This window comes from Carettochelys insculpta, chromosome 1 (genome assembly GCF_033958435.1).
Source record: "Carettochelys insculpta isolate YL-2023 chromosome 1, ASM3395843v1, whole genome shotgun sequence".
NCBI classification, from domain to species: domain Eukaryota; kingdom Metazoa; phylum Chordata; order Testudines; family Carettochelyidae; genus Carettochelys; species Carettochelys insculpta.
The window spans coordinates 268,883,166-268,896,957 of NC_134137.1; the positions used below are offsets into that span (position 1 = coordinate 268,883,166).

At 47.0% G+C, this 13,792-nt stretch overlaps 1 protein-coding gene across 1 annotated transcript in view; it reads left to right on the forward strand.

Annotated features, from left to right (window-relative positions):
* Window positions 1–13,792, forward strand: part of DENND11 (DENN domain containing 11) — a 29,469-nt gene that overhangs the window by 9,350 nt on the left and 6,327 nt on the right. Inside the window, exons 2-8 of the mRNA XM_075007015.1 lie at window positions 7,726–7,825; window positions 8,993–9,151; window positions 10,229–10,382; window positions 10,739–10,877; window positions 12,481–12,612; window positions 12,908–13,058; window positions 13,520–13,588. Of these exons, the coding sequence (XP_074863116.1) occupies window positions 7,726–7,825; window positions 8,993–9,151; window positions 10,229–10,382; window positions 10,739–10,877; window positions 12,481–12,612; window positions 12,908–13,058; window positions 13,520–13,588 (904 nt within the window). The remainder of the gene's footprint in view (window positions 1–7,725; window positions 7,826–8,992; window positions 9,152–10,228; window positions 10,383–10,738; window positions 10,878–12,480; window positions 12,613–12,907; window positions 13,059–13,519; window positions 13,589–13,792) is intronic.

A 13,792-nucleotide genomic window follows, 5' to 3' on the forward strand; every position in this document is an offset into this window, starting at 1 on the left:
AAAATGAGTGACGCATATGACTCTAAATACAAATCACTGATATTATCATAGTGGCTTTTTCTGCCAGCTTTGTGCACTACTGAAAGGGTATTGGTATTTCAGTAAAGGCTGTCTTCATCCGTATTTGTACAGCACCTCATCTAGGCAGAGCCCTGATTGGTGTCTTTGGGCCCTGCCATCATAAAATGGAAATTCCCCTTTGTACTAAGTCAAGCAGAGTCTGCTAGAGAGTTCTTTGTAATGGAAAAGTGCTCCCTTTTCCTCACTTCCTTGCTTGGTTTTGTAACAACTTTACTTTAGCTGTGTGATGAGTTGTTGACAAGACAGCTTAGGACTGGCCTCCTCCCCATCTCTCAATAGCATTCACATATGAAATCTTTGCTGTCATTGTAATTAGCTTGCTGTATTTATTTCTCTCACCAGGCCCCCACACCTGTTGGAAACCATGTCTACTAAAGCAGAAAAATAGGCCACCAAGTTCTAGTGGCTAAACAGAATTTCGGGCAGATGGGGCTCGTCAGCCTGGGAAGGCTGCCCACCTAGGAGAAGGAAAGTCTGATTTAAAACCTCCGCTGCCTTGCGGTGATACCTAGTCATGGGAAAGGCTTCGGGAGTAAACCCCGAGGAAGAATCCAGAGATGGAGCCCCTAAGGCAGTTCGAGGTTGTGCTCAATCTCACTCTGGCAGCTCCTGCGATGACATTGGTGCCAAGTTGTACTGGCTTTTGCCTTTCCCTTGGATTACATCAGTGGCGTGGAGAGGGGGAACCTGCTGCTGGGCATCAGCTGGTTCTTCAAACTTACTTGCCCAGGCCTGCGCCCTGGAGAGGACACTCCAGCATCGCTTTCTGAGCGGTGATGCAACACGGGAAGCAGCAGTTACTGGTATTAAGCCACTGCACTCGATTGGCGTAGAGTGAGGCACCAGGGGTTGCTTCCGATGGTGGGAGAGGTCTTGGGATCTCATTGGGCAGCTACTGCCCACCTCAAGCTGGGCAGCCCCCAGCCAAGTAGGTGCTGCCTCGCCACGGTCCACTTGCTCCACGGGGTGTGTGGGGCTTAGGGAATCACCGACAGGTGGATCGTTAACCTTACACCAGGCAAAAAAAGCAAGCAACAAAATAATCCAGCCTTCAGGCTGGGCACATGGAATGTAAGGACCATGACTCTGGGCCTTACAGAAGACCTACAGAGCATTAGTAACCCCCGGAAGACAGCAATCGTTAACAACAAGCTGGGAAGACTGTGGATGGACATCGTGGCCCTCCAGGAAACAAGGCTATTGTCCTCTGGATGTCTCAGGGAGAAGGACTTTTCCTTCTTCTGGCATGGGAAGCCTCCAGAAGAGACCAGGGAACACGGTGTTGGCTTCACAATCAGAAACAGCCTAGTTGGCTCAGTCATACCACCAAATGTGGAAACTGAGAAAATGCTGAAAATCCAGCTTCAAACACCAGTGGGCATGGTCAGCATCTTCAGCGTCTACGCACCTACTTTAACTTCTGCCCAGGAAGTTAAGGACAAGTTCTATGATGAACTTAGCATTGCCATCAGTGAGGTACCGTCCCATGAGCCGCTATTCATCCTTGGTGACTTCAATGCCAGAGTTGGCAGCGACCACCATAGCTGACCATCCTGTCTGGGACTGTTTGGAACAGGGAAGATGAATGAAAACGGACAGAGCCTCCTTGAACTCTGCTCCCAATATGACCTCTGCGTAACCAATACCTCCTTCAACGTCAAACCCCAGCGTAAATTTCGTGGCGACATCCAAGATCGAAACATTGACACCAGCTTGACCTCATCCTCACCAAACGCAGCCGTTTAGGTAATGTCAGGGTGACACGTAGCTACCACAGCGCAGACTGTGACACTGACCATTTGCTTGTGTGTAGTAAGGTGCACATCCAGCCGCGAAGATTCTTTCGCTCCAAAAAGGAAGGGAGGCCACGCATTGACACTGGCAAGACTCATGACCCTTCAAAAGTATGCGAGTTTGTCCAAGCACTTGAAGAGGCCTTGCCCCGCCCGGACGACACTGATATCAGCAAGAGATGGGAACAACTACGGGACGCTATCTGTAATACTGCAATAGCTACCTTTGGGAAGAAGACAGTCAAGTGTGCTGATTGGTTTGAAGCCCACACTGAAGTGCTGATGCCCCTGATTGAGAAGAAGAGACAGGCACTGGCTGCATACAGGTCCTCTCCCAGTGAGGTGAATCTGCAGGCGCTCCGGTCTGCTCGGAGTCAAGTGCAGCAGGTTGCTCGGCAGTGTGCCAACGATTACTGGCTCCAACTCTGCTCCAAGACTCAGCAGGCCACGGGCACTGGTAACATGCGAGGAATGTATGATGGGATCAAGCAGGCCATTGGTCCATCACAAAGAAAAGACTGCCCCACTTAAGTCGGCCACAGGCGAGGTCTTGAAGGACAGAACCAAGCAGATGGAACGCTGGGTGGAACACTACTCAGAGTTGTACGCCAGAGACACCGTAGTTACAGAGAGAGCCCTGAATGCCATCGAGCCTCTGCCCACCGTGACTGAACTCGATGCTGAGCCCACTTTGGAGGAACTCGGCGACGCGCTAAAAGTACTCTCTTCTTGAAAAGCCCCAGGGAAAGACGGTATTCCCTCAGAAATCCTCAAATGTGCCAATGGTACCCTAGTTTCAGAGCTGCATGGAATACTTTGCCAATGCTGGCGAGAAGGCAGTGTACCGCAAGATATGAGGGATGCTAACATCATTACTGTCTGCAAGAACAAGGGTGACAAAGGCGATTGTAACAACTATCACGGCATCTCCCTTCTCAGTAGCGTGGGGAAGCTATTTGCACGTGTTGTTCTGAAGAGGCTCAATGTTCTTGCGGAGAGAGTCTACCCTAAGTCTCAGTGTGGGTTCAGGGCTGAACGGTCCACCATAGACATGGTTTTCTCTGTTAGGCAACTGCAAGGAAAGTGCAGGGAGCAGAACAAACTTCTGTATATTGCCTTCATCGACCTGACCAAGGCATTTGACCTCGTCAGCAGAAAAGGTCTGTTCGCGATTCTGGCTAAGATCGGCTGTCCCCCAACTCTGCTCAGCATTATTAGGGCCTTCCATGAAGGCATGAAGGGGACCGTCGAATACGATGGATCCACATCCGAACCCTTTGAGATTCTCAGCGGAGTGAAGCAGGGGTGTGTGCTGGCTCCAACACTGTTCAGCATCATCTTTGCAGTTTTGCTCAAATATGCCTTCGGAACTGCTACAGAGGGCATCTCTCTCTGCACGAGAATGGACGGCAACCTCTTCAAACTGTTGAGGCTTAGAGCGAGACCAGGGTGCTTACGAAGCATCTAAGGGAGTTCCTTTTTGCTGACGATGCAGCTATTGCTGCTGACATTCAGCAGGAACTGCAGTCACTCATAACTCACTTTGCGGATGCATGCATGGAATTTGGCCTCACAATCTGCTTAAAGAAGACCCAGGTGATGGGCCAAAATGTGGGTAACGAGCCATCTATCAGCGTGCTAGACTACGAACTGGAAGTCATCCATGAGTTCGTGTACCTAGGCTCAACGATCTCGGACAACTTGTCACTTGATAGCGAGATCAACAAGCACATTGGAAAAGCCACCACAATGTTCTCCAGGCTGACGAAGAGAGTATGGGCTAACAAAAAGCTCACTGTACGCACCAAGGTGCAGGTCTACGCAGCCTGTGTTTTGAGCACACTGCTGTACGCCAGTGAAACATGGACTTTGCGCTCAAAACAAGAGCAGCGGCTCAACACATTCCACATGCGCCGCCTTAGGCGCATACTCGGTATCTCATGGCAGGACAAGGTCCCCAGCAGCGCAGTGCTTGAGAGGGCAGGCACCGCCTCCATGTCCACCCTTCTCAAACAGAGGCGTATGCGCTGGCTGGGCCATGTCTCACGCATGACGGATGGCCGAATACCGAAGGACCTCCTCTTCGGCAAACTGGCGTCTGGAAAGAGGCCGAAAGGGTGACCTAAATTGCACTACAAGGACACGTGCAAGTGTGATCTCAGCGCTCCCTCTATCAGTGTGAACACCTGGCATTCGCTCGCCTCGGACAGGCATGCCTGGAAACAGAGAGTGAAGGAAGCTCTTGCTATGTATGAAACTACGTTGGTGAAGGAAGCGGAAGACAGGAGAGCCCTCAGGAAGATCCATGCCCGTGATACCAGAGCGACATCTGCCTACTGCCGCTCACAGTGCGGAAAGAACTGCCACTCCCAGATCAGATTGCACAGCCACAGAAGACGCTGCTCGAATCAGTCCAGCTGGGGTGCAAACCCATGATCCCTCAGGATCGAAGGATGCCTATTGAGGTAAGCAGAAAAATAGGCCACTAAGTTCTAGTGGCTAAACAGAATTAGATATGCTTCCCCCTTTGTGCAATGTTTAAAATACAAGAGTCAGGATTTTCAGACCTAGTCCCCTAAAGAGAGATACTTATTTAAGCATGGGTTACCTCACAGTTCCTGTTGACCCAAATAGGTGTTGCAGGCTGGTCAGCTAGTTTTAAAAGTCAGCTTTTTAAGTGTCAAATTTTAGGGTCTTGTTTCTGAAAGTCTTGGACAAGTCTAAGACCTTATCTAAACACACAAGTTGTACTGTTTTAACTGTACCGCTATTACAAAATCCACACTAGGATGTGTATGGGAAAATAACACTACTAAAGTGTGGATACTTCTAATATATGTATAGTGCTTGGTGAGCTACTCATACAGGTTCAACCTCTCTAGTCTAGAACTCTCTCGTCCGGCAACATGCATGATTTTAATTAGCAGGATGACCACATATCATTGGTGTGGCTAAGTTTCCCATAGTCCCATAAAGTTTGTTTCCAGCCACCAGTCCTGGCTTTCAGTGTTCTGTGCTGTTATTTAGCTGTAATTTACCCCTAACTGTCTTCTAAGAGCCCAGTTAGCAGTGGAAGAGTTAGTAAAGCTGCTAGACAATATTGATCTCCCATGGTCCAGCAAGTTCTCTGGTTTAGCACCAGTTAGAGAGGTTCAACCTGTACCAGATGCCTTTGTACTGGTGTAATTATGTTCATGCTCGGGCTTGTACAAGTATAACTTTTGGTAGAAAAATCATATCTATGACCTATATATTTGTATTGGTCCAAAATCTGTGTGAAGCCCCGAGATGTGTTGTGAATGAGTTCAGGGTGGATTGACTTGTAATATTTTTAATTTTTGTGTGGAAAATCTTACAAAATATTCTCATCACTACCTCCTGAAGAACAGTCTTCCTTGATATTCTTTTCTGTTTCAGGCATTAAACTTTTTCTTTTTGGGGTGGTATAGCAGTTGCCAATTTATCGTCTTGATCTTTTTTACTTGTGTGCCCTTTTGTATTTGCTAGAATGGTTATCATGTTGTAGAGGTAGGAGGTTGGGAAATCCATGCAACTTTTGTCAGCTCTTGAAATATTTAATTAGCTTGAGACATGTTTCATAGAAGTTGTAGGAGGGTGTTCTCTTTAAATTCCTGTTTGACCAGTCTGACTAAGAAAGATACTAGGCTTCCAGAGACGTGATCCATTGCCCGTGCAGAGGTATCAAGCGTAGGAGTGGCGTGGAGTCTCCACCCCCCATAGTTTGGGTGTAAGGTGGAGTACCAGCTCTCCTGTAGTTTATAGACCCAGTGGTGTGTGGGCTATTGTGATGTTTTAATTGGTCAATCTGGGAATGAGGATTGCATGTACTGGGCCTTAGCCTAGCGAAAAGGAGGAAATCTGTCTTGTAACAAGGTTTTCAATACTCAGACAACCTCTGATTTGCTCAGAGGCTTGGAATGTTAGAAGCTGTGGCAAAATGGATTTGTGGGCAGAGTGCCAGTGAAGCAGTCAAAGGTACACGACAACTTTGTTCACCCAGTACTTAAGTTTTACACATGAATATCATGGCCGCATATGTGGTGTACACATGCATGCGCACACACTCACATATATACCACATATATGAGCATGGTTTACCAGGTGGTGTACATATACTCCTCCATACCAGTCATGATCATAACTCTTTTTCACTTCAGCGATAAATCTACATACACATTTCTGGCATGGGGTCTCTTAATTCCCTTTCTGCCAGGCTCATGAAGGAGCAAGGAGTGCAGTTTCCATTCTGGGAGATTTGACTTATCAGTGATTTACCTATTGGTACAGAGAATATACCTGTACAGTTTGCAGATGTTACGCAGCTGAGAGGGGTTGTAGGTGCTTTGGAAGAGAAGATTAAATTGAAAATTAGCTGGACAAACATGTTCTGAAGTAAATAAGATGAAATTCAATAAGGACAAATGTAAAGTACTCCACTTAAGAAGGAACAGTCATTTGGACACATACAAAATGGGAAATTACTCCCTAGACAGGACTACTATGGAAAAGGATATGGGGTTATAGTGGATCACAAGGCTATGTAGCCTAACAATGAGTCAATAGTGTAACAATGTTGCAAAAAAAAATGCAAAAATGGACCTAATTCTGGGATGTCTTAGCAGGAGGGTTGTAAGCGAGACAAAGTAATTCTTCTCCTTTACTCCTGGGTGATAAGGCCATCTACTGGTGCACTGTATCCAGTTCTGGGTGCTGCATTTCAGGAATGATGTAGACAAACTGGAGAATATCCAAAGAGCAACAAACATAATTAAAGGCCTAAAACGGATGTATGAGGAAAGATAGCACCTACTGGGTTTGTTTAGTCTGAAAAAGAGTAGAGTGAGATGGAATAGGGTAACTGTTTTCAAGTACATTAAAGTTCACAAGCAGGAGGGTGAAAAATGGCTTCTTGTCCTATCAGGTGAAGATGAACAATGGGCTTAAATTGTAGCAAGAGTGGTTTAAACTGAACATTAGAAAAAAGAAAAGAAAAAAAACTTCCTGTCAGGGTTAAGCACTAGGAGAAGTTGCCTTGGGAGGTTGTAGACATCTGTGTCATTGAGATTTTTAAGAGCAAGTTAAACAATCACCTGTCAATGGTCTAGTTATTGCATAGTTCTGCCATGAGTGCAAGGACTGAACTAAATGATTTCTTGATGTCCCTTCCAGTCCTGTGATTTCCTGATTCTTGTCTCTCTTGAACAGGATTTCTAAAATCCTTTCAGAATTCAAGACTTTATCATGACAGCCTGATGCACTTGTACCAAATGCCTTGCTATTTAACTTCACATCCTTCTCTTTGCTCTGCTTTCTTATTACACTGCTGAGGGAGAGAGGCCAGATCCTTTGCTTTGGAGATGGAAATGTTCTGTCCACAGAACTCTCACGGTGTGAATATTAGTAGAGTTAGCCTCTCCTTCACTGACTTGCTCAAATACCTGAAGGGACTATCTGCAGCAGTTGCTGCCTGGCAAGATTTGCAGGGGCAACTGAGCAAGACATTAAATAGGTTCCAAAATAACTCTTGAGGTCCATGCAACATACTAGAGTTCGCTGCAGCATGGCTTTCTCATGGGCAGATCACACAGTTTGGTAAGGTTGCACGTGTGCTCTGTTTTCAAGTACTGGTGACCCACTTATTTGTAATGCCAGATAACCACTATCCTGTACTGCTCCCAGAGCTTGCCTTTAAAAATAGTTTTACCATGCACAGCTCTGTGGTATACATGTGGTTGAAATCTGTCTGCTGCTGATTTGTTGATTTATCTTAATTAGAAGGTGGGACACTTTTCCACTCCAATGACAAGTTATTGCTCCTTTTTCCCCACAGGTAACATAGTGGAATGGTGTTTACCCCAAGACATTGACTTGGAAGGTGTAGAGTTCAAATCCATGGCAAGTGGCTCACACAAAATCCAGTCAGATTTCATGTGAGTATATTTGGCCTATGCTGCTCCTTCCCATCCACCTTCACCGCACACACCCTCCTAGTTTAAGATGCACAAATGAACACCGCCTTCCCCAGATTGACCTGTCTTAAAGCTAGCTGATTTGGAATGAATTTTCCAGATATCTTAACATGAACTGTATCAAATAGCTGCTGTTTATCTAGGTGCTAATATATAATGACTTCTCATCTGGTGGCCAGCCTGCCAGCAAGAGTTGATCTGGTTCCTAGGGGGAAACTGACATTAATGTATGAGGCACAAACAAACAGGAAAGCAAGCGGAATTGCTCATTTCAGGCTCCGTTAGGAATGTTGGTGGGGACGGAGCAAACTCTTTGCCAGATGGGAAAGAAGAACCGGGGGAAAGGGGAGTTTGTTTGAGAGGATGCAAAAGGAAACATGTTTTAAAAAAACAAACAAACTTGGATGTCTTCTTTAGATGTTGAGTAGTGATGATGTTCTATCCCCATTTCATTTTCTCTTCCCTCTCTCTTCCTAGGGGGAATTCTGGTTCAGCCCATTTCCTTTGTATTCCTCCTCAGTCTGCTCTCAAGAACCCCCAGTTTTGGTGCCTCACTTTAGCCAAGGAGACACAACAGTGGCACCCTGTGGAGCTTGTAGACTCCACTCGGCCAGAGGGAACTTCATCTGTAGCGCTCCGCCCTCTGCAAGCCTGGGAGGTGGCTTGGGAGCCAAACAGGCCATCATTACGCAGCTAGTCTGAGTTACTAGATGAAACGCAGTGTGTTAACCTCCATGTTTTTTTGGAAATGTCCTGCTCCCTAAGCCTGGCTTCCTAACTCAGCCTCTCTTCAGAAAATTTCCTCATAGTTACTAACGCTGGTGCTGCTGTATCAGTGCTAGCAATAGTAGGGCCTTCAGTGGTAAGAGAGGCACTGGAGGCTGCCAGCTTTCGTAAGGATGTATAATGCAGACCATGCTCTCAGTAGATTGGAAGATGTGGTTCTAATGGCAAAAGCCTGCGTGCACAGGAGTTAAATGGGAGATGAAGGGATTTGCTGAGGTGGATGGGGAATTGGTATGTTTCATGGCCCTTGCTAGGATCTGCTCCCTAGATCTCACCCTTATGTGCCTCTTTCTTCCCCTCTCCCTCTTTCTAGTTTATATTTTGTTGCATGTTTGTCCCTAGTTATTTCCGGAAAGGGCTTTGCTTCGGCCTGGCCTGCTTTGCAAACATGCCTGTGGAGAGCGAGTTAGAGCGTGGAGCCCGCATGAAGTCTGTGGGGATTCTGTCCCCCTCCTACACTCTGCTGTATAGATACATGCACTTCCTGGAGAACCAGGTCCGGTAAGTTGTCTGTGGGATACAGGATTCTCTCTCTGGGTGCCTGTTCTGATGGATTTGAATGTTTACACAGACGGTAGGATGTGAAGGTTTCACAGGCTACACCAACAAGCATGTTGGGTTTCATTTGGAAGGTAATTTTCCCAAGGATGTGCAGTAAGGTTTTGGCTTTGAACTAAGACACTGATATGTTGGCAATTAAGACCATTTTCGTTGAAAGAGAGCTTCCACACACACCTGTCAAAACAAAAAAGCAGTCCAGTAGCACTTTAAAAAGACTAACAAAATAATGTATTAGGTGGTGAGCTTTTGTGGGATAGACCCACTTCTTCAGACCATAGCCATACCAGAACAGCCTCTGAAGAAGTGGGTCAGTCCCACGAAAACTCACCTAATAAATTATGTTGTTAGTCTTTAAAGTGCTACTGGACTGCTTTTTTGTTTTGATAGTACATTGACTAACACGGCTCCTTCTCTGTTACTGTCCCGCACACCTGTGTGTGTGAATGTTACAGGAAATGTTGGAGGAAAGATAGTTTAAACTAAAATTAGTAATAAAAGACTGCTATTTTACATAACACTTGTTTTGCTTTTTATCTACTGGAGAGTCGCTTGAACAGGTATTAGCACAAAAGAATTGTTCATTTCCATCCTGCTCCTTAAAACATTCATTTGCTAAAAGTTTCCTGAAAGTTTTTTAGAAATGAGATTTTGATCTTGGCTACATACATGCTTCTACTGTGTCTGCACATCATTGTCCAGGGGGAGGGTGGGATCACAGACTGCTAATAGAATAATGTAGGGGCAAAAAGAGGACTTGCAGGAAAACACTGTCTTGTTAGAATTTGCTCTAAATATTTAAAACCGGGATCAGTCCTACCAGACATGGAGCATGAGAGTCCTGAGTGAGTACTTCAGCCTTGCCCTTGGATACACTGAAAGATACAAATGCTCATGATGCTGGTGCAGCAGCCTGTGAATTCAGAGGCACCTAAGGCTGAATCAGTGACTAGGAGTCATAACACATTGCTGCAGGCTGGGGCCCTGGACTGCAAACATCTTCCTTTCTGTCTTTTCCAGGCACCAGTTGGAGATGCCAGGCCATTACTCCCACCTAGAGGCATTTTATGATGACAAGAAGGGAGTTCTCCCTACTGGCAAGGGTACCACCACGTCACAGCCACCTGTCCACTGGCTGCCCTCCATCCACAGATACATGTACCCAGAGATGAAGGTGAGCCCTGTGCTGTGTAGCTTGTGTGAACATACAGTAACCTGATGGTTCTAGGACTAGCTAACTTGTGCGTAGCAGCTCTCCCTGCTGGACTTTTCTCCATGCATTTCAGCATTTGGGGCTGAGCCCTAAGCTGTGTACAATAGATGTGTGTTATTTAGGGTGGAGATCACAGGCAACAACTATCTAATGTGGGAGCATGCTGCACTTGTTCCCATGCATCTAGTTTCACAAGTGTGGGTGATGGTAGTGGGCTGCACGTAGCTATCACTGGTCTCCTCTCCTCTTGTATTTAGCATCTGCGTGCGTGTTCCTGTAGCATCTCTCATGAGCTGTTCTCTTCCCCTGACCCTCAGATCACACACCCCGCAGGCTGTATGTCTCAGTTCATTAAGTTCTTCGGAGAGCAGATCCTCATCCTCTGGAAGTTTGCTCTGCTACGCAAGCGCATTTTGATATTTTCACCACCGCCAGTAGGAGTTGTCTGCTATAGAGGTATGGTGTCAAGCTCAAAACCAGGGGTGGGCAATAATTTGATGGGGGTAGCCACTCCTAGAATTTGATAAGTGGCCAAGGGCTGCACCCTTCCATGATGCTAATGGAGGTGGTGCAGGATCTGGGATGGAGGTTGGGTGCAGAAGGGAGATTGGGGTGTAGGAAGGGGTGTAGAGTCTGGGAGTATGGATGAAAGAGGCTGTTGTGACCTGAGACGGGGTGGGGTACAGGGATTTGGGTTGTGACTCGGGCAGGAGGGGTGTGAGACCTGGGACAGGGGTGCAAGGTCTGGGAGGAGATGAGTGCAGAGGGCTTGGCTTATGGGGGGTAAGGGTGGCAGAGGGTTGGGTGGAGGGAAGGGCTGCAGTGCCAGAGGTAGGCTCTGTCTGGGAGACTTACCTGGGTGACTCCTGGCCAGTAGCCCTGCAAGTTTCTTAGACAGGTTCCTTGCCTGCCCAGCCATGGCAGGGGACGTGCTCAGTGAATAGCTATGAGTGTGAGGGGAGGGGTGCTTTGCACATTGCCCGTGCTTCAAACAGGCAGCTCATATTGGCCAAAAACGAGATAATGGTATTGTGTTGGGGCAGTGCATGAAACTTGTTGCCTGCCACACGCTGGGCTTGCAACTGTTGGAAGAGAGAGCCCTAAAGACACTTCTGAACAGCATCCCCACCAACATCTGTGGGCTGATCCAGCAGATTGGTGGGCCAGATTTGGCACACAGGCTATATTTTGCCTGGCCTTGGTCAAAACCCTCACACCTCAGCCTTTCCTTGCCTGAAGGACAGTGGCTTTCACAAACACGCACCCCTCCTTGCTGACGTGGAGGGATGCAGTGACATTCTCCCACACCCACTGCTATGGAAAGTGATGAGCAGGGCTTTGCAAAGCAGCCATGAGATGATCACTTCAAGGGTTGAGCATTGTTTTTCTCAGGTCTTGCTGGTTTGAAGAGCTGTGAACCTGAATTCTTCTCTCCATGTGGTAGCGCCAAATGCTGTTGCCTGATCTTCATTCTACCAAGAAGCTGGGTGCAGGGGCAGATGACGGCTGACCCTTCTGCAGGAAATTAATTTAAATAACTTGTTTCCCAAAGGGGGAGTCAGAATGCACTGTCCTAAGCAATAAACACTGTGGCTGTGTCTACACATGCCACTTCCTCCCAAAGCAGCATGGTAACGAGCCGTCCGGAAGATGCTAATGAGGTGCGGTGTAAATTTTCCACCTCATTAGCATATGGGTACATGATTCGGAATCCAAAATTTTAAGGAAGAAGGGGCTTACGGAAGGAGGGTTTCCTTCCGGAAGGTCCCTGCACGCCCACAAATCCGCACATGCATTTTGGAGTCTGGAAGAGCTGCTTCCAGACTAGGAATCGCATGCCCATGTGCTAATGAGATGGGAAAAATTTACATCTGCATCTCATTAGCATCTTTCAGATGGCTCATTGCCATGCTGCTTCCAGAAGAAGCAGCACACGTAGACACAGCCTGTACATATAGGAGCATCTAGGGGCGAATGAAAGAGAGAGAAAAGGAGGGAACGTGGGGCTATTGAGAGGGAATATTGAGGGTGCTGTATTGTCTCTTTCTCAAACCTGCAGTGTATTGCTGTTGCTGCCTAGCCAATGTCTCATTGCCTGGCATTGGGGGGACCGTTCCAGAGTCTAAGCCTTTCTTCTATGTGAATGTGGCAGACATAGAAATGCTGGAGACTGAAGTGTCTTATGTGGCGTGTAAGTACAACCTTTTTACTTCAGCCCAAGCTGCCATCTCTGATGGATCAGGAGGTATGTTTTAAAACTTAAACTGAAAAAAAAAAATGGTGAGAGATTGTGAAATTAAAGAGGGGGGCATCTTACCATAGATGGGTTTGGCCTTGTCCTATTCCCATCCAATGACCACTAGATCACAACATGCCTGGATGTGGCCGTGTCTTGTTCTCATCGAACAGCGACACAAGAGAACAGCCACCCTACAGGAAAGTGGTACACCTGTCTGAAAATATTCCTCTCCCTCTGGTCGCGGCAGGCACGACAGAAAAGATCTTTGAGGAGAAGCGAGATCTCTATGACGTCTATGTTGATAACCAGAACGTGAAGACACACCATGAGCACCTGCAGCCACTCCTCAAGATTAACAGTGCTGACAAGGAAAAATACCGGCGTCTCAACGACCAGAGGTAGTGAAGGGGGGCCTGAGTGTTGGAGCAATGGGACCACTGTCACTTCACTTTCTTCGAATTGTCTTTCATTTCCCGAATTTCTTGCTGCTTTGGTTTCTCCTTTTGACCGTCTCAACCATCATGTTTATGGTGTGTGTTTGTCTTACAGCAGGGCCAAGAGATCAGGGCACTGTGTAAACACATAGTATTGGTCAGTCCCTGTCATTCCAAATAGATGAGGCTGATGAAAGGTGTGTAAAGAAACTGGTATGGAGAGGAGGAAGTGGTTTGCCCAGGATCTCTTGACTCCCAGCCAAGTGCCCTGTTCACGGGACTCTGCTGCTGCCTGTAGGGTAAAGAGGAAGGTGTTGGTTTTGGTACTTTTAGCTCCCATAAATATCTTCGGTCATAATCCTGTTTGCTGCTGCTGCTCTGTAGTTTGTTGCTTGTACGTGTTTGATTTGCCTCCCTCTTCCCAGGCAGATGTTGATGTACTCTCAGGAGGTGGATGAAGACTGCAGCTCCTGTGAAGAGGACCTCTTTATCTTGTGAGTTGCTCCGTGCACCACTGAATAACAACCAGGCTCTAGGGGTTCTTTTGAAGTGTTGCTTCGCACTGAGGGACCATGCACCAATGGTAACCTTGGGACCAGTTGTTGTTTCATATCTCACTGGCTGAGCTTGCAAATCAGGAGATGTTTGGAGGGGGTATGGGAACCAGTTGAGAATGGGTTGGCAATGTAAGAGATCTT